Source organism: Solanum pennellii, chromosome 3, assembly GCF_001406875.1.
Source record: "Solanum pennellii chromosome 3, SPENNV200".
NCBI lineage: Eukaryota > Viridiplantae > Streptophyta > Magnoliopsida > Solanales > Solanaceae > Solanum > Solanum pennellii.
Genome location: NC_028639.1, coordinates 63,205,955 through 63,228,746, shown reverse-complemented (window position 1 = coordinate 63,228,746; position 22,792 = coordinate 63,205,955). Strand labels below are relative to the sequence as shown.

At 36.3% G+C, this 22,792-nt stretch overlaps 2 protein-coding genes across 4 annotated transcripts; both read left to right on the top strand.

Moving 5' to 3' along the window:
* The first annotated feature begins 216 nt into the window (after positions 1–216).
* On the top strand, positions 217–9,713 carry LOC107014696 (probable GTP diphosphokinase RSH3, chloroplastic). 3 transcript variants are annotated; one of them, XM_015214724.2, is made up of 18 exons: positions 217–716; positions 1,509–1,567; positions 1,651–1,782; positions 1,951–2,091; positions 2,552–2,608; positions 3,349–3,443; positions 3,665–3,797; positions 3,887–4,066; positions 4,704–4,894; positions 4,986–5,052; positions 5,301–5,434; positions 5,710–5,776; positions 5,896–5,958; positions 6,107–6,351; positions 6,432–6,561; positions 7,899–7,991; positions 8,229–8,432; positions 9,140–9,713. In XM_015214724.2, exons 1-18 carry the CDS (start codon positions 371–373, stop codon positions 9,425–9,427), a joined length of 2,625 nt encoding a protein of 874 aa, XP_015070210.1. In that variant the 5' UTR covers positions 217–370; the 3' UTR covers positions 9,428–9,713. The 3 variants fall into 3 exon arrangements, with proteins under 3 accessions (XP_015070210.1, XP_027771354.1, XP_015070211.1); XM_015214725.2 differs by having other exon boundaries at positions 224–716; positions 1,647–1,782; XM_027915553.1 differs by lacking the exon at positions 9,140–9,713 and having other exon boundaries at positions 7,899–7,977; positions 8,229–8,422.
* A 922-nt stretch (positions 9,714–10,635) lies between these two features.
* On the top strand, positions 10,636–22,492 carry LOC107015407 (serine/threonine-protein kinase TIO). The gene is made up of 23 exons (XM_015215662.2): positions 10,636–10,782; positions 11,068–11,157; positions 11,236–11,310; positions 11,570–11,662; positions 11,797–11,871; positions 12,024–12,116; positions 13,459–13,522; positions 13,651–13,735; positions 14,019–14,091; positions 14,175–14,243; positions 14,325–14,405; positions 14,492–14,591; positions 14,668–14,814; positions 15,751–15,889; positions 16,565–16,736; positions 17,061–17,159; positions 17,240–17,749; positions 18,722–19,822; positions 20,252–20,485; positions 21,042–21,185; positions 21,437–21,517; positions 21,629–21,817; positions 22,015–22,492. Exons 2-23 carry the CDS (start codon positions 11,068–11,070, stop codon positions 22,261–22,263), a joined length of 3,963 nt encoding a protein of 1,320 aa, XP_015071148.1. The 5' UTR covers positions 10,636–10,782; the 3' UTR covers positions 22,264–22,492.
* The last annotated feature ends 300 nt before the right edge of the window (positions 22,493–22,792 follow it).

Sequence of the window (22,792 nt, the reverse complement as noted above, 5' to 3'; positions counted from 1 at the left end):
TAACTGATCTATTTTCTTAAACAAGTTAAAAAAATTAAAATATGATGATGCACAATTGAAGAAGTAATTACCTTAATTTTAACCATTATATACATTATCAATCTCTATTATTAAGTATTATTTTGTTCATATTTGTCCCTTTTTTAACTGATCAACTGTCACTGTCTATCATAATCAACAATAGAATCAAAAAGAAAAAAAAAAGAAATCACAACCACCAGTATAGAAAAAGGCCCCTCACTTTGTACCACACATTACCTACTGTTAAATCACACAAATCTCATGTTCAACTCCTCCAATTTTCATGGAGTTTCGATTCTTTCACTTGCTTTGATTTGATTCGATTCCATTTTTCGATCAAAGCAAAGACATGTGTTCATGTCAAAATTCCACTATGTTTTGCCACAGAAGTGCTTTGATTCTGCGTAAGAATCCGTTGTTGCTGTTTTTCCCATGTCAAGGTCTTCGTAGAAATGTAAAATTCCGATGTGTTCTCGATCAGATTGTGCCCAAATTCACTGTTTCATCGTCCTTAAGCTCCGTGTTGACTTCCGGCAACGCAATTGCTGCGGCAGCGGCGGTCAGTGGTGGTTCAGTTCACGGAGCAGTTACGTCAGCGATAACGCAGGTTGCTGTTACGGCGGTGGCGATTGCATCCGGAGCTTGCCTTTCTACGAAGGTCGATTTTTTGTGGCCCAAAGTAGATGAACAACCTGGTGAGTTCCTACTTTCTGTCCTCTCGCAATTTTTTCAGTTTCTATTTTTTTTTAATTTCATATAAAGTTGCAGAAGAAGTATATGTTCCGTTGGAAGTATGCGACCCTGTGACTGCCGGCAGTTTTTGTTTTAGGAAAGCAACTTTGACTGCAGTTGGATTTTAGAAGAATTTCTGTGTTCTGTTAGACTAGAAAAAAGTATATCAATATGGATTACACAAAGTATATCAATATGGATTGCACCTTTTAAGTTCAGCGATCGCAGGGGACAGGAACAGAAGTTTGTATCTTGAAGTAGATACCTTTTGCCGTTCCTATGGAGCTTTTTCCTTCTAGAAGTTTTCAATGGGAGCTTGTCCCTAACTTTTGCATGTATTACTGTCTGTAAACTGTAACTTCACTATTGCTTCGGAAATCCTTAGATTTTATGCATTTTCTTACATGTTCAGCTAGTCTAGTAAATAAGCAGTTCTCACTTTATCCTTCCCTTTGTTGCTTAGAATGTGTGACTTTTCCCTCTATAGGATTCATTGAAGTGTATGATTTATAGCATATGAGGAAGTCTTATATTCTATTCGATATATGGAAGTGTACAAATTACATGTGCCTGAGATGTCTACAATGGAGATGAAGAAGCCTCTTCAGTTAACGATCTGTTCAATGAATTCCCTCTTATAGAATTCTATGAACTTGATAGAATACTAGCATTTACTTAGTTAAACATCTACTTCTTCTTAACTGATAAAGATTATACACCAGAAGGGCTAGTAAGTACGTGTGATTCTTCTGCAGGATCACTCTTATTGGATGGAGTAGATGTCACTGGATACCCCATCTTCAATGATGATAAGGTTTACCATCTCAACTTGCACTTGCTGATGTCAATATACACATTTGCCAATAGTGCCCCTAAATTCTGAATCTGTGAAGGCAGGTGCAGAAGGCTATTGCATTTGCACGAAAAGCTCACAATGGACAGCTTCGCAGAACTGGAGAGCCGTATTTAACACATTGTATTCACACAGGAAAAATTGTAGCTGTCTTGGTTCCATCAACTGGGAAAAGGGTACAGTTCTGTCTTCAACATCTCATATAACCAGAAAGTCTATGTATCTCTCTACATATGTTTAGTTAGGTTCCTTGTTCTCTTGTAATATGTTGAAAGTAATACACACACTGTATTATGTAGGTCTCCTAAGTGAATTTGCACATTGTAACTGCTAATTTTTTATAGGCCATTGATACGGTTGTTGCGGGAATTCTCCATGATGTTGTTGATGATACTGGTGAAAGTTTGGACACTATAGAGAGAGAGTTTGACTCTGATGTTGCAAATTTGGTAGCAGGTGTTTCTAGGTTAAGTTTCATCAATCAGGTACTGTATGCACTATGATCAGTTATGACGGATTTTAAGTTACAACTCTGATTTTAGTCATAGCTTGAAATGGTGATATAAGTTTAACTCAGGACATTGTAAATACGAAAGTTGATGAGTCAATGCTATGCCTCAATTTAAAATCTGAAAATTGCGGTCCTTCTTAGCCGTATATCTTTAGTTAACAAGAATTGAATGTCACTGTATTTAAATGAAAGTAACCAACAAGAAAGATAGAGATTACTCTTTTTAAAGAAATGCAACTATGAGGCAATACTTATGATTTTTGCAATAGAGTACAGTATAAAGGAAAATGTTTCTCTTTTAGATGAGTAGAATTATGGACACCCCAAAATGGCAACAGGATTGTTGATTCATGTGCAGCAATTGGTTTCTTCTTCCTTGTCTTCTTCATAGTTCTCACTTATGTCCTGACTTTTAAGTGAAATTTTCCATGCAGCTGTTAAGGAGGCATCGCAGGTTAAATGTGAATCAAGCTGCACTTAGCCATGATGAGGTACTTGAATGCGAATCAAGATCATTTTAAATATCTAATATGTAGACACCTTGCATGTTATTAAGATAGTTGGCCATTGCATATAATCTGAAATATTGTGATGGCTTTTTGGAAAATATTGATAATATTGAAGTGTGTGGCCATCTCATCTAAAAGCTTAAGTTGCTAGAGGCACACTTTTTATTATTTATATTATATTCTCAACAGATAATAAGGTTAAATGTGAACCAAGCTGCACTTAGACATGATGAGGTATTTGAATGCACATTAAGATCATTTAAAATATCTAATATGTACACATCTAGCATGTTGTTGAGATAGTTTACTGTTGCATAAAATCTGAAATAATGTGATCACTTTTTGGATCATGTTGATAATAAGAGCTCTTCAGTCATTCTTGTATATTCTTTGATGTAGTCCTGCTACTTCCATCTTGCCAGCGTACTCTTCTTCGTGGTTTTGAACTAAAACTTAATGTACTAATAGAAGTGATGACATCCAAGTCTTTTGTAAGGCAGTAAGTGATTTCACGTCCCTCAATCTCATATGTTATATTTGTTCTCACGTTGAGCTCTTTATTATATCTGAAATTGTCAAACAAGTGTGACTTCTGAGTTCTGAGAGCAGCGAAAACAAGGTCTTTGCACGTTCCTTTAGCATAGCTTTGTTTATTCCCTGAAGTTAGTAGGTATGCACTATGCTTTCTTTTCTTATTTTGTTGTATGTATATTTGTGTACAGGCAAATAATTTACGAGTGATGCTACTGGGCATGGTTGATGATCCACGTGTGGTGCTTATCAAACTAGCAGACCGTCTTCACAACATGAGAACCATGTATAGTCTTCGAACCACTAGTTTTTGTTTGTCTCAGTTAGATTGATTTATGCATGTGTATGTCAAATTGGATTTCAATAGTTAGGAAGATGTTCACTTTTTAATTGAAGTATTTTACCCTTTTACTCTTTCTTTGCAAATCCATCATCCTTAACAGTAAACACTAAAGCATGATTCTAATATTGATGTGGCTGATTTTTTGTTTGTTGGAACTCTTCTAGATATGCATTACCTCCAGCCAAGGCTCAAGCTGTTGCTCAGGAGACACTGGCTATTTGGTGTTCACTTGCTTCGAGATTGGGGCTTTGGGCATTAAAGGCTGAACTTGAAGATCTATGTTTTGCTGTGCTTCAGGTGTGTTCATGTTTTAGTCATTTATGTAGAAAATGCTGTCATGTGAGAAGGCAAAGTCTTTTTAGTAACAGCATGAATATATAATGCAGCCTCAAATATTTCTTCGCATGAGAGCTGACCTAGCATCCATGTGGAGCCATCCAAACAGGACAGGCAATGCAAGAAAAATATATGGCAAATTTAGCTCCCTTTTGCACCAGAGAATGAAACGTGTGACCACTGAGCATGAAGAACCCTCAGAAACTGACGAAGAAAACATATGCATGAAGGTGAAGACAATCCGAAATTTTGTTTCATCTCTACTCCTGAAACTTGTTATGAATGCATTGCAGTGATAATTAATTGATAATTTGGGTTTGTTGTTTCTGTTACCTGTCACTCTTCAAATGATCTTTATTCTGTCAATCACCATATCATACAAGTTCATATGCGTCTGCTTTGGTAATATTGTGTTTGCCTTGTCCCTATCATTTTTATGTGTAACTTCTCAAAAGAAACTTCTTTTTGGGATCTTCTAAAGGCATAGCTGGTGCAAAATATCATATGCATTTCTAACTGATACAAAAGGTGGGCAATGAAGCATTACAGGAATTGTGTTATGCTAAAAGTATAAAGTGATAATCTTTTCTGAACTTGTAACTTCTGATATCAAATTTAGAATTTACCTGTTCCTCCATAGTCTACGATTCATAATTTTCTTTGAAGAAGAAGTTGATAGTTTTACCCAGAACCTTTTCTTTTGCCCCCTATATGGGAAGAGGATCAGTATTATTCATTCATCTAACAGTTTCTTGTCACCCTGTTTTCTTGGGTGGTTGGGGCAGGTAGTCCTTCATCTGTGTTTATGTCTCCTCTAGAAGTATTAAACAACTAATAAATGTGAGTCTAACTATCCTCAATGTTCAGGTTCTTTTGCAAGCTGTACTTCCTTTTGATCTTTTACAAGATAGAAAGAAGCGTACTGACTTTTTCAACAAGCTTGTGGCAAATTCAAATTTGGAGACAACACCAAAGGTTGTGAGAGATGCTGCCTTTGCCCTAGGAACCCTGGTAGTCTGTGAGGAGGCTTTGGAGCGTGAATTATTCATTTCTACCTCGTATGTTTTGCTCATAATCAATGGAATACTTCTGGAATAAAAGAGAAGGCAACATGACCTCTTTAACTTTGTGCATCTGTTTATGTTGCAGGTATGTGCCTGGGATGGAAGTCACATTATCTGGACGCTTAAAAAGCTTGTTTAGTATTTATAGTAAGGTAGAAGGATAAATTCATAAAGCACAATTATGCATAGTTATTTCTTGTTATAATTTATCAGAAAAATGGAAAATCAATTGTGGACTTGTGGTGCTAACGATGTTTACTTACCAAGACTTTGAGGTCTTTGTGATTATCTTTTTCATTTTGCTGCTTCATAATCGGATATCTTCTCATGCAATTGCTTCTTTTTCATATAGATTTAGAGAAAAAACTTTCAATTTTTATTTCAATTTTACTTGGCACAGATGAAAAGGAAAGAAATTGGCATAAACAAAGTGTATGATGCCCGTGCATTGAGGGTTATTGTCGGAGATAAGAATGGGGCATTACACAGCCAGGCAGTTCAGAGTTGCTATAATCTTCTCAACATTGTGCACAGGTGTGTAGATCGTATATTCTTCTGTTGAATGTCACCTTTGTTGCATGTTGTTGGATTACATTTGTGATGAGCAATGGCACTAACAGTGAGGAAATGATTTGTGCCCTTCGAAGAATCTGTACATTTTATTAACAGCATACATATCATCTGCTTGTTTTATTATATTTTTTAGATATTCTATAAACTTTCTCAAGTTCAACTGAACATGCGTTGAGTCAATATATGTGCTTATAGGGGGTTCAAACTTGACCTATTCTGCTTTTCAAAATGTTCAGGCTATGGTCCCCTATTGATGGAGAGTTTGATGACTACATTGTTAACCCAAAATCAAGTGGCTACCAGGTTTGAACTTCTTATTTACTTCAATAGGTTACTGTTTTTATTAAGTAAGATTTGCTATCTTTGTGGCATAATGACTGTTCTGACTGCTATCCAACCTCATATTCTCCTCCTGATTTCAGTCCCTACACACTGCAGTACAAGGTCCCGACAACTCACCTCTAGAAATTCAAATAAGAACCCAGGTATTACATCCTCAAATCTTTCAGTCGATCATGAATATCGCTGTGCTCTACTTTTTGGCCTTCCCTTTTCATTTACTTCTGTTAGTCAGTAGAGTGGTGCTTATTGCTATTTTTGTCTAGCTCTAAAATACTGATCTTGAATATTCAGAGGATGCATGAGTGTGCTGAACATGGACTTGCAGCGCATTGGCTTTATAAAGAAACTAAAGATAAGCTGCCCTTGGTGACCAGTGTAACTGGATCTGGAACAACAACACCCTCATTCTTCTCAACAGATATTGATGATCAAGGTTCTGTTGAAGATGATGGGTCACATAAGTATAGCTCGTTAAAAGTGGGAGATCCTGTCCTCAGAGTGGAAGCAGGTCACCTTCTTGCTGCAGTTATTGTGAGGTAGATCATCACTGAATTCATAATATGTATCTCGAATGCTTTTAATTTACTTGTATGTGAATAATTTTCTTTTTCATCAGAGTGGACAAGGGTGCGAGAGAATTGCTTGTTGCTGTAAGTTTTGGGCTAGCAGCTTCTGAGGCTGTAGCTGACAGAAGATCTTCTTCTCAGATGAAAAGATGGGAAGCTTTTGCCAGATTATATAAGAAGGTAATTTGGAAGTTTTATAACTTGTCATTTCAGAATAATATGGTTATTACTAGCAAGTCCTGTGCTGAATAGTTGGCTGATCACTTTATATCTGTTGGCCTGATTCATGTTTGGTGCAAGTTTCTACGAAGGAAATACTAAGTCACGTATCTTAAAAAAATCTCAAGCACTTCTCATTTTCCAATTCATTGACCTTGTAGAAAAGATATAGTTAGCCGACCTTGACTGCTGGATGAAGAAAAGAACCTTGTATTCCATTTCTTGATACAACTGATAAGCTAGCTATCACCCATACTAATCATGAAAATGCCTTGAGTTTATTACCTGGAGCTTTTCCTCTTTCATAGTTTCTTTCACCTTAGAAACAGACTGCTTGATAAATAATAAAATTGTGAAACCAATCTTGCCTCTTTAAATTACCTAATAGCTAGCTTGCTCTGACATGTGTGGTATTAGTATTAGATTGGTCCATGGTGTCCATAGATTGAGATATTTTGGAGGAGGCCATACACATACATATGCAAATGCAGATAGAGCAGTAGATCAAAATCACGGGTAGGGGGAAGAAGCTAATCAATTAAGATTGAGACAACGAGAGACAAAATTGACAGAAAAGAGAAATTTGCCTAGCATTGGCAAAAATATGTCCAGTTAATCTGCAGCTGATATAGCAACAGATAGGGTGTGTTTTGCATGGAAATTTACCTTGAAAATATTTTCCAGTCTTCCTATGTTTGGTTGGTCAGAATGTTTTGGAAAACATTTCCTCTAGGAAAATCAGTTCCTTAGGAATCAGGAAAAATGACTTTCCTTGTAGGTTTAGGAAAAGCAAGTTCAAGAAGATATTTTAAGCTCATTGTCTCCTCTCCTCCCCCAATCCCCGCAATCTCCACCTCTGCCACGCTCCGACTCCCATTCCCCTCCCACCCCACCTCCACCCCACAGTAATTTCCTAAGAGTATATATAAATGCTCTTGGGACGAAGTTCTCTTAGCTCACTTACCAAAGTTCTCTTAGCTCACTTACCAAACACTAGAAAATAAGCAAGAAAACAACACACCTGTAGTGTTCAGAATCAGCCCTTTGATTAAGTATCAATAAATTAGACTATACTTAGGGATACAGGAAAAATTAAGTTCTTCTATTGTTTATCATCATCAGCAACAATAATAATAATAACGATAATGATGATAATGATAATGGTGATGTAAGTTCATGTCTCTTCAAATTTCTGTTTACAACATACATCTTTATATCAACAAATTTGCAGGCAAAGCAGTCGCTTAGTGCCTAAGATCATCATATTTTAACTTTAGGAATTACAACATGGTTTTCAGGTATCTGATGAATGGTGGTGCGAACCAGGACATGGGGATTGGTGCACTTGCCTGGAAAAGTATACACTTTGTCAAGATGGTATGTACCACAAGGTATGGGAAGCCTCAAACCATGACATGGAAGTGAAATTATAAGAATTCAAAGATAAATCATGAAGTGATGTTTTTTTCCTTCGATACTTTATAAACTACTGCTTAAATATGTTCTTATACTAGGATCAGCATAATTTACAAGTTAAAATCGGATGTATGGAGTAGTTGAGGCTAAACAGTTAATATGTCTCTTTATTCTGCTGGGATCCTGTAACAACTATTACATTGTTGATGCAGCAAGACCAGTTCGAGCGCCTGTTGCCCACTTTTATCCAAATCATTGAATTGACAGAGGAGGAAGAAAATGTTTACTGGGCTATCATGTCTGCCATCTTTGAGGGGAAACCTGTTGCTTCTGTTGCATCAAACCCGAGTTTTGAGAATAAGCAGGGCTATAACTCTTCTAATCCGACTTTAAGGGACTCTGGCATCAACAATAAGGTATTTTGACTGCTACTATATGCCCAAAGTTTGATAGCAATATGATGAACTTGTTATGCTCTTATCTTATACTCGAGAGACGTAATAATGCGTCGGTGATGATGAATGAAGTTAGCCACTAAACCATGAAATGGACATTAGGTAAATGTATGGGAAGAGGCTAATGAAAGGGCGTCAGTAGTTATCCAGAAGTATTTATTCCTGGCACTGATCAGTGGCCAGGACACCAAAAGTGACGTGTGTGAAATTCATTTGCTTACCCTTAATTATCCTGTTTTTCCTATTTTACCATTGTCTGACATAAGCTTTCACTTTGATAGTAAATGTTGTCACAAGATAGCGTTTGCATCATTATCAGCGAACGGTGTAGTGGGTTAGGTATTTGAAAGAAAAAAAAAAAGAGGGGGATAAGATAAGAGGGCAGATTGATTCATCAAAGTAGTAGATTAACTCAATGGATAAAACATAAAGTTGCTTTGCGAGGTGACTAAAGATTGTAAACATGAACCTTTTTTCTCTTTGAAGCAAGGAAAAGACAAAAGTTGTAGATCATGAAACAATAACTTGACAAGAAAGCATTTGTGGGTCCTGTCAGCCTTGGGTGATCTATCAATTCCTATGTCCTTTAATTTTAAACATGTGCCTCTTATGACTCTTTACGGTTCATTTAGCTGATGTTTTCAGCTTGCAATTTTGAAAACCTACAGGTATATTTGCTGAGGACAATGCTTCAATGGGAGAAGCAACTGCGGTCTGAAGCAAGTCAGCGAGTGGAGCTCGCTACAAAACCATACGAAGCTAGCTCTGGTTTGCTAGGTGAGGTGGTCATCGTATGCTGGCCCCATGGTGAGATAATGCGCCTGAGTACTGGTAGCACCGCTGCCGATGCTGCTAGGAGAGCAGGGTTGGAGGGGAAGTTGGTTTCAGTAAATGGCCAGCTGGTAGTGCCTAATACAAAGTTAAAAGATGGTGATGTGGTTGAGATCAGAATGTAGATATGTTCCTCTATGTCCAATCGCGCACGGTCTGTACAGCATGTATAGTCATTGCAATTCTGGGAAGACGCTCCCAACAGAATGAAGTTGTATGTCCTGGGTCAAGAGTAATTCAGTTATTTGCTGCTGAGCAAAGTCCATTTGTTGTTAATAGTTAGGCCTTGAAGTGGCTCTTCAAATTGTACATATTGTTAACTTAAGGCTCAAATGTAAATTCTTTTAAAAAACTCTTGTAGCAGGGCGACCGTTGTACCATTTTGAAAAAAAAAAAGAAGTTTATTCTAAACACTCTTTTGGTTCATTCCGTCCGATTTCACAATTAGTTTCTATTCGTTATGGAAAAAGATGGAGGTATTTTTTTTATTTTTTAAAAAGTTGATATATCAAACATGCTTTCTAAAAACTATATATTGAAGTTTTTTAAATAACTCACAAAAAGAGTTTGAAATAGTCCATGAGGTTGGTTGAAAGCCGTTGTTTAAATGTACTTTTTGTGAATAGTTTTAGATTTAAAATTGTTTACTTTTGGTTTGGATCGAATGTTGCCCATTAGATTTGACTAGATACAAAAAAGAAGATTTATTCCGTAAAAGTCCAATTAGATTATAGAAATTGTAACTTGAATATTATATTAGATAAACAATAAAAATTACGCTTAAAAATGCAGAAGGTTTTAAAGTAGATAAAAAATAATATTCCGTCCAACAATACTTGTCCACTATATTAAAAATAAATGTCTAATAATATTTTGTCTATTTTATGAAATCAATAGATAATTTTTCACTTAGGTCCTAACTTACCTTTATCATTAATTAAAGTAATTTTCCTAAAATATTTTTTCAAGACATTGTAATTGTTACCTTCAAAAGGTGATATTTTTTTTTTTATAATCTCTTAAGGGGTATTATCAAATCAATAGCGAATAATATTATCGAACAAGGGGATGGGGTAGTAGAAATCATAACCTTCAATTTTCAAATGTGAGTTTCCGATCCCCAACCACACAAATCACGACATATCAAAATTCTCATCAAACCTAACTAAATGAGAATTATATTTGACAAAGACAAAAATATTCACTTTTGATAAATTTATTGTAACAAAAAACTGCTCAAAACATTTTTAAAGGATTATTTTGAACCTATCGAAAAATTAAAGGATGATTTTGTCATTTACAATTTTTTTTTCTCTCTCTCTGCCGAGCGGGAAAAGGTTTTGAGGGACCCTATCATATTTCAAATGCAAATCCACCTCTCTCCGTCTAAATCCTAACGTTTCCATTTCTTCCCCAAAAATCCACTGTTCCCCTTTTTGAATTTCACACGCCAACTTCTGCAGGATTTCATCAATAAACGGTAAACTCTCCACTTCTTCTCACTTATTTCGGATTTAGTAGCAAGCATCAGTTGTTAATAGAGATTAGAAATTGGCGTTTTTGAACTTGTAGATTAGAAATTGACTTGTATATTATGTTCTATGTTTTGAATCATCCCGTCACTTCCGATGCATTTCGATCTGAATTTTGTATCGGTTTTAATCCAATCTAAACAACAGGTAGCTGCTTGACTGCAGTAATTGTGCGATTTTTTTGTTTTTTTGAAATTACTGCTAGCATTATACTTGTTTTCGCCCTTTTGAAGATGGGTGTGGAGAACTACCATGTGATAGAGCTTGTAGGCGAGGGCTCTTTTGGGAAGGTGTACAAAGGGAGGCGAAAGTATACTGGCCAGGTATATTTTATCTTAGTGCTTTTGCTGGTTATTCTAATTATTTTTTTATCTCTTTTTTAAAAATTTGAATACTTTCAGACGGTTGCAATGAAATTTATACCGAAACATGGGAAAAGCGAGAAGGACATTCACAACTTAAGACAGGAAATTGAGGTATTCTTGTGCTACTTACCTCTTTAGTGTTTTTGCTTGTGAATATTCTTGTTTGTGAAGCTTGGTTTATATAATGTGGTTCAAAAAATATTTCCTTGGATTTTTTGGAGAGAGAATGATTATGAAGCTCTGTGATCTTATCTAATCTCTCTCAATTGAGTTTGTGCCATGTATTTCTGTTTCATCTAGATTTTACTGTTTGTTGAAGCTCTACTTGTGATGTCTCTATTTTCTCATAGAGGTTATTCAAATGGTGCAGATCCTCAGAAAGTTGAAACATGAAAATATTATAGAGATGCTTGATTCTTTTGAAAGCCCACAGGAGTTTTGTGTCGTTACGGAATTTGCTCAAGTAATTGGTCTCCTCTCTCTATTTATCTCTCCTTCAAAAGTTAGAGCACAATGTGATTTGCATTTCCTCCATGCCTACATGCACACAGACATATTGAATTTCTATGGCTGACTAATGAAAACTATCATATCCAGGGTGAGCTGTTTGAAATTCTTGAAGATGACAAAAGCCTCCCTGAGGAACAAGTGCAAGCAATTGCAAAGCAATTGGTAACCTACACAAAATTTCAATTTCTTTTAATATGTACATTACTTTCTTCCTTCAACTACTAATCTGCAGAGGAATTCCATCATGATCCCTAATTTATATCTTCCTTTTGATTTACTTATTTATTTAACTGTATTTTTTTGTTCATTTTCAGGTAAGAGCACTGCATTATTTACACTCGAATCGTATAATACACCGTGACATGAAACCGCAAAATATTCTCATTGGTGCTGGATCTATTGTCAAGGTTAGTAATTGAGTTTTATGACTAATTTGTATGGACCAATAGTTTCATGGAATTGTGTTATTGGATATTGCTTATACAGTTCACACTTTTTTTTTTCTCATGGATGTTATTCTAGTTATGATCTCTTTATTAACCAGTTAGTGTTATATGGTTTTGCCCATTCAAAATGTTGTGATTTCATGTTAAACTGCAGTCAGTGGTTTCTCTTTTTGGTTTATGATTGTGTATGAGGTGATGTCCCTCCTAACATGCTTAGAAATTTGAGTTATAGTGGAACAAGCATGGAACTCAAACAAAAGAAAACTGTACAGTTTTCTATTTGTTCTTTATTCACCATCAGTTAATTTGTGAGTATATTTTGACATCATTCAGTTCAACTGGTAGCAGTGGCAGAATGTCGACTGGAGGTTTGCACTATGCACTACAGAACGATTGTAAGACTGGCAATGCAATTTGGGCCAACATATCCACAGGACGAGTGAGGCAAAACTGCATATTTAAGATGGATATGCAATCATTTAAGTTTAGAAATAATCAGCTTCGGCAAAAAAGTGCAATGATTATAGATAGATGATAACGTAAGAGAAAGTCACTTGAAGTTTTGGTCATGTCCTACATAGACCTTTAGATGCATCAGTCTATAGATGTGAAATTATGATAGTTGAGCTAAAAGGGGATAGATGTAGACCTAAAATCACATGGGAAGGGGTTTTCTTGAAAGGCATACAATTCCTGAAATCAACACAGCTTTTGGAAAAAAAATAGAGCAACATGGAAGAAAAAGATCCATAGAGGTGATACCATCAAGTTGGGATTAAGGTTTATTCATGTTGATTTCCTTGCTTTAGGTCCAGTCCGTTTGGAGGCTTCTAGAGATTTGTATGCTAGTGAAAAATGTTGAGATTTCCTTACCTTAGGTCCAATTATTGAGCATTGCACATCTAGATGCATCAAAATGGAGTGAAATGGATGGTTGAGGTTTATATAGACAATGATAGCCAATCCCAACTGATTCAAGCGTAGTTTTATTGTTGCATTGTCTTCATGCATTCACTACTTTTTTTTCCCAGGGATCTACTCTTATTTTAGTTCCTTAGGGGAACATAATTTAGCTTATTCATTGGTATGTTCTGTGGCTATATGACAACTGGCCTGCTAAATTTGTTTAAGCATTATTGCAGAACTAGAACTTGCGATGATACTGTAAAATATGTTAGAGCTAGTTTATCTTATTCTTTCTTCTTTTTTTTTTTAAATGATATGCCAGTGTATAGCGTGGTGCTTGTTGTACTCTCTATCCAGCAGCCTCATGTCTCTTCTATTTTTCTTTTTTATCTAACAGCTTTGTGACTTTGGTTTTGCACGAGCCATGTCCACAAACACAGTAGTTCTGAGATCCATAAAAGGTAGATTTCACTAAAGTCATCGTAGGACTGCTTTGTTTTATTAGTCAATAAATGGACATCAAGTGGTTGATGCAAACTATTGTTGGTCTACTCTGCTCCTGATCCTCGGTTCTCTTTCATTTTCTTAGGTACACCATTGTATATGGCTCCAGAATTGGTACGAGAACAACCATACAACCACACTGCTGATTTGTGGTCCCTTGGTGTTATCTTGTATGTGACATCTACTTTAGGAATGTTACCTGTGTTTAGAATAACTTAAAAAGATAATTTGCGATTATTGGAAACAACTTTCCTTCTGGCTGGAGGGAAGCTTGAAGTCTTTCTTAGACGAAAGGACCTCCTTTGATTTTAAGAACAAAAAAATGAACAAAATTTACAGCTAGGAGGCATTAATATTTACAACCTTTACAGCTACAACACAAATCTCCTGTTATTAATAATTGACCTTCTTCAATGGTATTTCTCCTAATGAATTTCAACCGATTTTATGCAGATATGAGCTGTTTGTTGGTCAGCCTCCATTTTACACTAATTCAGTTTATGCTCTTGTTCGTCACATCATCAAGGTAACCAAGATTACTCTTGAATAGTTTTGGATCTAGAGCCGTGGTTGATTAGACCTCTAACTTGTAAACTCATTTATGCTCAGGACCCAGTTAAGTATCCAGACAATATGAGCTCAACCTTCAAGAGTTTTCTGAAGGGCCTGCTTAACAAGGTTTCCCTCATATAATTAAAGCCCTTGCACTTTTATATTTTCAGCTTCCTACTTTGATCTAGTGATCATTCTGCGAATCAGGTACCGCAAAATAGACTGACTTGGCCTGCACTTCTTGATCATCCATTTGTTCAAGAAACATTGGAGGATATGGAAGCTAGGGTAATTACAGATAATGGAAAGCAAGCTACTCATTTTGAATCTTCATTCTGGTCTTTCATTAATGGAACGGTTTGTCAAAATAACAGGAGATTCGTGCTGCAGCAGCTACTACAAAGGGATCTGATGCAACTTGGAGGGGGAAAGGAGATATTCAATCAACTCAGCTGAATGTTGCAACCCCCGAAAGTAAGACTTCCCTTCACATATCAGCATGCATGTCTAATTTTGCTTAATTCATCTATCTCAAGGGATATCATTGCAGGTAAAAATCATATTCAACCTATTAGTGGAAATGGAAACACAGGGAACCTACAGACTGAGGTTCATTTGAAGAGTCCGGACGTCACAGTCAATGCTTCACCAGAGGATTTCCCTGGTTTCTCACAGCCTGATGAAATTGTACAGTCAGGTTAGTTGTGTTCAGATCTATTGAATAGGCTAAATTTTCTACTTATGTGAACATGCTGCAAAAATCTTGGGGTTTCTATCTGCTCATGTACAATGTAACTGATATAACTGTTTTCAACATAGGCAACAAAGGAAGAACTTAATTGTTTTATTTCCTCTTTACCAATTGTGATTTCAGTAAAACATAGGACTTGTATATAGTTAAACTTTTTCAAAAAGTATTAGTATTAAATCATGAACTTTGAAATATTTAGGTCAATATCTCATACAAGAGTCAAACCATGATACGCAACAGATGGTGTAAATGTAACTCTTGGCATGATGTTCATTTAATTTTCTTTCTTAAATTGATTCAGAGTGGCTCTATAGTTACCCTCTTTGTTTCTGGTCATGCAAGTAACTGAATATTTTCTTCTTTCACACCACTATGAGACAAACGACTGCCAACTGTAGGTTTTGCTTGAGCTATAGTAGCTCCTATTGGTTACACTGTTATCACTGACACTAGGCATTGGTTTTCGTCTGTATGAAGGACAAACACAGTGTTCAGCTTTTTGAAGAATTGTTTGTCGATGTTGTATGCATGTAATACAACATTTGTAATACTATTACTTATCTGAGTTTTGGATGCACAAGTAATAAGACTTTCTTACTCTGTCAGTTTCTTTAGATCATCTTTCTTAGCTTCTTATGACATTTGAATTTCATCACAAGTTAGTTTTTGCTCATGCTTCTAACTGTGTAGTATGATATCCCATTCATATGTTTCTGTTCATTTTTGTGATAGTTTCAGAGAGGGGAGGATCAAATCTTTACCAATCTTCCTAAATCACATCCTGTATTTTATAATATATATATATATATATATATATATATATATATATATATATATATATATCCCCGTGTGAGATATCCATGATATATGTTGTCTTTTCAGGCTGTCAGGTTTTAGACCGACTGGAAAGCAACTCCCGAACAGTTAAGGGTGCAAAAGTTATTGGTCAAGATAATGATGCATTATCAGCTATTTTAGTTCCACTAAGAAACTTGTGTGATGAATCAAAAGTTCCTAGCAGGTAAATAGAGTTCTGTATAAGAGGTGTGTAGCATCTTATTTGATTAGACATGATATTGTGTAGTTATTCAACGATTAGGTATCATATTAATTACTGTCTCTGTTTCAATTTGTTTGTCTTACTTTCTCGTTTAGTCTGTTTTAAAAAGATTGTCTCTTCCCCTTATTTGGGTACTCTTTAATTTCAACACCCCGCATGACATATTTAAGACCACAAGATTAAAGGACATTTTGATACATTATACATATCTTTAGCTTAAAACCACAAGATTCAAAAATCTTCTCTACTTTTTTAATTTCCGTGCCAAGTCAAACTAATACAAACAAACTGAAACAGAGAGAGTACTTGTTAGTTTCTAGATTAATTGTTCACCTTGTTTTGTGACGTTCTTACTGTCTAATTTGCATCCAATTGATAGCGTTGATGATATTAAGGATTTCTTCACCCTGCCACACTAATGCTATGAGGATGAATTCAGTCTGCATGTTTGTAAATAATTAAAGGAGAAAGACTAATTTTCATTTTTCAGAAGTTTTGCTATTAGAGTTTGCTTTGTATCATTTATCATGCCAAAGTTTGTAATATTTTATGTTTAGAAGAATTGAAATCTTGTTGAAGTTAGTAGGCACACAAATGTTACTTTTGATATTACTAACCTGCTTGCTTCTTGCACAGGGATGATGATTATGTCATATTAAACCAATCACTTAGAATCCTTTCAAACTTAGTTGCAGCTGGTGCAATCAACTCAAGTGGGACTCTTGATCAAATTATCTGTGTACTTCTTGGTTTGACTTCTACTGTACTTAAAGTCAGGTCTTCTAATGCAGCTGAATTGCTGATGAAGGTAATTTTGTGGGAACCATCCTCATTCACCAGGCTAAATTTGAAAAGGAAGAAGTTTTGCCCTGATATGGGTTTCTGTCCTTGTGAATTCTAATTACACATCTTTTCCATGAACTTCGATGATATAGCTAAAATCTCAAACTTTACATCTTTACTCTTGTCCAAACTTTAGTGTTAAAATAAGAAGAAAAGCAGAGCCATGTTTCACTAGGACCAATATGCATTTTGGATAACATATATCCTTCAATATAATTTTCACTTATATTTCTGATCTTGTTTTGCTTCCTTAAAAAATTATGATCTTGTGGTCTTGACTGTTTTGCAGAGTTTTGCAGTCACCAAAAAAATGTTAGATAACTGTGGAGGTGCTATTGGTAGCTCATGTTTAGGGCATTGGAGAACTCTTCTTGAGTTGTACTCACAGGTTAGGTTTTTGAACATGGAAAGTTATGCACTTATGTCAACTTGTACATTTGTTTTAAACTGTTATATACAATTATACAGGTCATTAATAACCTGGATGATGCTTCTGGTCGAGTTTTGTCTGAGTCAACTGGTTGCATTGCAGCTATATTGTTTCGAGTGGCTCAGGCTCTTAAAGTATCATCTTCTCCACCGACCCTAATAGCAACTCTGAAAGAGCTTCTAGACCACGCTAGCAGTTCTGGCATAGCAGACCTTTTGATTTTGTGCTTAGCTACATCAGGGTCAGGTTCCTCAAATTTACTGCGAGCTTCTGGTGAAGCTTGCAGGGCTCTTTGGTTACTGGTGGATGCATTTGAACTTCTTTCTCTAAGAGAAAATAGATACCATTTCCCAATTAGCTCTTTGCGAAGTCCTTCTTTACATCGACTTGACATCAAGGACCATGAGCGAGGTCCATTACTTGGAGGAGATTCAACAAAAGTTATTGATGCCATGACAAAAGCATTTCTAAGATCCAAAGCTGTACAACTTGCTGTTTATTATTGTCTGCATCAACGTCTTGAGGCTTCTATCTGTGGTGGAGTACAGGTTTCTATCTCTTTGCTGCCATTTACTATGTCTTACTGATACTTGCTTAATAAGTTCAGTTGTTGGACTTTTGTGGTCGTATGAAGCACAATAACTTTGATCTTCTATTTCCTTTGTTTCTCTCCCTCGGTTTTATTTACTGATCACCAATTTCCATTTCTCAGCTAACATTTACCATCTCTAGGCCAATAATTTCACTGCAAAATGTTGTGGAACACTTGTAAACTGACATTTGATGAAAGGTTCTGTGCTATTATTATTATTATTTTATATCTTTGGGCCATTGGCCAATAGTTAGTTGGTGGTCCTGGTCTTGCATAGTTAGTTGCTCAAGTACTTCTGTTCCCACTTATAGCTAGCGGATGCAGTAAAGCAAGACTGCTCTCTGCTCCATCTCTCCTAGACGCGACCTCTGGTAATGAAACATGAAAAGGAAGAATATTGCATGTTAAAGTAGCAGGACAAGGTCCCTTGAGCTTGAAGCGAAAATCAAGAAGTGAAGTGGGTGCTTCTTTGAAGTGAAGTACTCAATTCATGACACTAAAGAACTAAACATATATGGATCTAGTACTATGGCGGTCAAATTACAATAAAATATCTGATATCAGTATCCAATATATAATAATGCTGATAGTGATCCAATTCTTCAAAGTTGATATTCAAAGAACCAATCAGTTTTCATTAGGTTCACTTTGTGCACAATTCTATAAAGTGAAACCTCCTTGCTTCACTTTGCTGCTTTGGTTTAAGCAACAAAGCAATGACTTTTGATGACACTGACGCATAACTCTTTGAAGAAAAATCAAATTGGGCAAATTATCTCATCGCTAAAATTTACTCTCTTCTGTTTTCTACATAAAAGTGCACCGTGAAAGTAGGTTAGGTTTTATGGACGACGAGTGAAGTAGCTTATATTGTGTGTCTCTACTCTAGTCACATGTCAGAATTATTAACTAATGCTTCTTTTTTCAGCTTGTTCTGAGGTGTTGCTTGCATAGTGGAATCGTTGCCACTATCCTGTGTGGTCTGCCTAGTTCTCTTCCTGTTACTACAGTCGTGAGTGGAGGAGGAGACGGCACTATTGTTTCAGAGCTTTTCTCTGTACTATCATCAGCTAAGAAATCACGTGGAGGAGAAGCAAATACCTTGGTTCTGCACTTAAGCCTTCTTCTTGCCACCATCGCCCAATGTCTAAAGTCATCAGGAAGGAATTCTGCCTTGTTCATTTTAACTACATCTTCAAGAAAGCAGCTCACTCGGCTCTCTGATCTTGCACATTATTTCTCTGCTGATGTGCAGTCATTATGCCAACCTCATTCTGCATCTGCAATGCTAGCTCTAGCATCCATTCTGTCTCTTGAAACTGGCTGCACAGTTGAAACTACCATTCTTGACATAGCTGTGCCAATGATCCCTAGGACTGCCAAGCTATGTGAATACCTTAGGAATCCTGTTAATGAACAAGATGGAAGTATGTTTAGTGGAATGCTTTCACATTGGCATGGTCTTAGAGATGGATCTATTGGGTTATTGGACATACGACTGAAGAAGGAAGGACCATTGGCTGTGCAACACTCCTGTGCAAGTGGTATTCCGCAGCTTCTTATTGATTTGTTATCAGGCAACATTACAGAGGCCTCTTCTGAAGAATCCAATTTATCGAAAGATTATATTGGGCTATCACCAATTGGAGTTCCATGGAGCATTTCATTGCTTTGTCAATGTCTTACTGGGGGGGTGTCCACTTTTCGTCATATATTGCTCAAGACGGAGCATGTCAAGGTCATATCAGATTTGATATTGGACATGCATCTTAAGCTAGTCAAATCTTGGACTGGACCTGGTAGCGGGGTGGATGGGGTTAGGGATACAATAAATACAGTTATAGATCTTTTGGCATTTCCTTTTGTAGCTGTACAGAATGGTCTAGGTTTGCCATCTGCTACTGCTTCAGTGAATAGTGGATTTCTCCTTAATGTTGGTTCACCTGGTGGAAGAGTTTGTCCTGAAGACAAGGACATGGTGAAAGCAATTGAATCACATCTGGGGAAGTATACTCAAATCCTATTGGAGGTTTGACTTTGCATCTTCCCTTCACATAATTTTATTTAAAATATTGTGTACTTCAAGGATTAGGTTCTGAGTGTAGTTTACAGTGTGTTGGCCAAATTTCTTAAAGGATAATCATGGAAATGTAAGCATGAACGATCACAAGTACAAGCCATTGAGCCAAGCTAATTGCAAGTTGGGCATAATGCTAACTAGGAGTCATTATATGTGTCATCAGTATATGATTTTCCGTGTAGTTTTTAAGCTTTGGATAACCATGTAAAACGAGACACATTACCTAGCATCATTCAACCACATGGACGCACACATGGTCCTCTGTATTTCACCTTTTGTCCTCTCTATAGGAAAATTTAATGAGATAACACATCCTTGTATTAGTTTGATGGCAAGTGACATTGGATTTGATATGATAGATATGCTTTGTGCTTGCAGGTGGGAGTTCCAGGCATTATTCTTCGGTGTTTGGAACACATGGAATCCAGAGATAAGGCGAGACCTGTTGCATTTCTTGCCAAAATGACAGCACACCGACCTCTTGCTGTTCAACTTTTGGGTAAAGGATTGTTGGATCCTAGAAGAATGAAGTCTCTACTTGATGGTTCATGCCCTGGAGAAGTTATTCTGGATGTTCTTATGATTGTTTCAGATTTAGCTCGCATGGATAAGGTCACTTCTTAACTGCATGTACTCTCGTAGTTGATCGATGATGAAGTTCAGTGATTTTGAATTCTTTATTGATAATGTCATTGGCTGTTTAATCACTTAAAATGTTCTTGATACCTCCTCTACTATTTATGATTTTTTAATTGCATTATGTGGAAAATAAGAATGTTTGAGCTTTAAAGTTGGGTTTGTATGGTCATAGTTAACTAAATTTGTGAAACACAAGTTTGAAGTTGGTCATTCATTTTAAGTGATTTTAACTGTTAAGGATTGTTTAGTTTTTGTGTTTTAAAAACTGTTATCTATATCAAACATGATACCATAGTCCAGTCAAGAATTTCACTCTCCAGCCTCTCTCATGGGAAGCAGGTCATATGTTTGTTTTGGTATTTAGGGAGTACCTTGTAATTAGTGTGACATGTTAAAACGTCATTCTATGTTGTGGACTCATTTATTGATACTTATTCAACAGAGATGTCTGTAATCATTGAAGAGCTTGATTGTACCACATAAGTTGTCCTAACTATGCTGACGCTGGTTATAACTGTCATGCATCCAGGCCTTCTATGAATACGTTGATGGAGCAGCTATCTTGGAGTTTCTGAAGGGCTTCCTAACTGATAAAGATCCTAACGTGCGTGCCAAAACATGCAGTGCTATAGGAAATATGTGTCGTCACAGCTCTTTTTTCTATGCATCGCTGGTAATCTCCTGAATAACCTCTGGTTTCATCTAAGTCTAGTTTAAACCAAAATGATCTTTCTTTTGTAGTTTTGACATTACTTTCTATTGAGGTTTTGCATCATTTAAGACATGAAATTGGAATCTTTTTCATTTTATTTTGTCAATTTTGTCTAAGAACTCAGAAGTCAAGTTTCATTCAAATTAGTTAATAATTGTTATAATTCTATCGTACTCTTCGAACTCATAATTGTTTTTTTCCTGATTTTGCAGGCAAAACGTGGTATCATTAGTCTTCTCATTGACCGATGTGCTGATTCTGACAAAAGAACGCGGAAGTTTGCTTGCTTTGCTGTAAATCTTTTGTTTGCTTTCAAACTGTTTGATATAATCAAATTACTTTTTAATCTCAATCAAACTATAGTTATGAATTGTTGGCTGAGGAAAATCTTTCTCCATTTGTAGATCGGCAATGCTGCCTATCATAATGAGCTGCTGTATGATGAGCTCAGGAGATCCATTCCTCAGCTCTCATATCTGCTGCTTTCAGCAGAGGAAGACAAAACTAAGGCCAATGCTGCCGGGGCACTGAGTAACCTTGTCCGCAACTCCAACAAGCTTTGCGAAGATATTGTCTCTAAAGGAGCCATGCAGGTTTTTCATGCCCCTGTCATGTTTTACCTTCACAATTCCTTATTTTTGAAGATACTGTTTCTAAACCAGAATGTTTTAAGAGTGATATTACTTTATACTAGTTTCGAGTTCCTGGATGGAATACCTATCTTAGTAGAGAATGCTGAATGTGTTCAGCCAACTCCCCTGACTAAAGTTGATGGTTGCTTTTTTCCCAGGCGTTACTGAAGCTGGTGACAGATTGTTCCGTGGTAGCTCTTAGCCCCAGTAGAAAAGATACAATAAACGAGTCTCCTTTAAAGATAGCATTATTTTCCCTGGCGAAGATGTGTGCTCATCCACCTTGCAGACAGTTCCTCCGCACATCCGAGCTATTTCCAGTGATTAGGCAGCTTCAGCAGTCACCAGAATCAACAATAGCTAATTATGCCTCTGTCATCGTCAAGAAAGTTGCAGAAGTAAATTAATTATTGATTTGCTCGAAATATACCAGCCACTGAATTGAAGCTCATTTCTCATGATCCAACTCCGAGTCAGCTTACATGCATTGCTTTTGTTCAGTCAAAGCAACATATGGTCATAAATGACTTGAGGTTGCAAAAAGTATATATGTAACTACTAGCTTTCAGAACTTGTACTGTGTCTCAAAATATGTATAACACGCTTACAAGCTAGTAATATTCTTTTTTTGCAGCAGCTCCGTTCTTGTTACAAGTATGATAGAATGCTGTTATCCACTTTTAACATAGATGCAAAGCTCTGTCTATCCCCTTTCTTTTGTATATCTTGGACTAAAGCTCATCCCTTTATTGTAGGAACAAGTATGATACACTACGTGTACTAAGTATGATCGTAGTGCATAAGAGTTATGAGATCATGCAAAAAAGAATGATCGCAATGCATAAGAGTTGTGAGATCAATGCCAAAAAGACATTTCATGACATGATCAAGTTAAATCATAAGATAAAATGTTAGAACACGCATTCTTATCATGGT

Coding starts and splice junctions, on each gene's coding strand:
- LOC107015407 (XM_015215662.2), top strand. CDS start 11,068: ATGGGTGTGGAGAACTACCATGTGATAGAGCTTGTAGGCGAGGGCTCT. Junction 11,158..11,235: donor GGCGAAAGTATACTGGCCAG/GTATATTTTATC, acceptor GAATACTTTCAG/ACGGTTGCAATGAAATTTAT. Junction 11,311..11,569: donor ACTTAAGACAGGAAATTGAG/GTATTCTTGTGC, acceptor CAAATGGTGCAG/ATCCTCAGAAAGTTGAAACA.
- LOC107014696 (XM_015214724.2), top strand. CDS start 371: ATGTGTTCATGTCAAAATTCCACTATGTTTTGCCACAGAAGTGCTTTG. Junction 2,609..3,348: donor CTGCACTTAGCCATGATGAG/GTACTTGAATGC, acceptor ATTTGTGTACAG/GCAAATAATTTACGAGTGAT. Junction 5,959..6,106: donor AAATTCAAATAAGAACCCAG/GTATTACATCCT, acceptor TTGAATATTCAG/AGGATGCATGAGTGTGCTGA.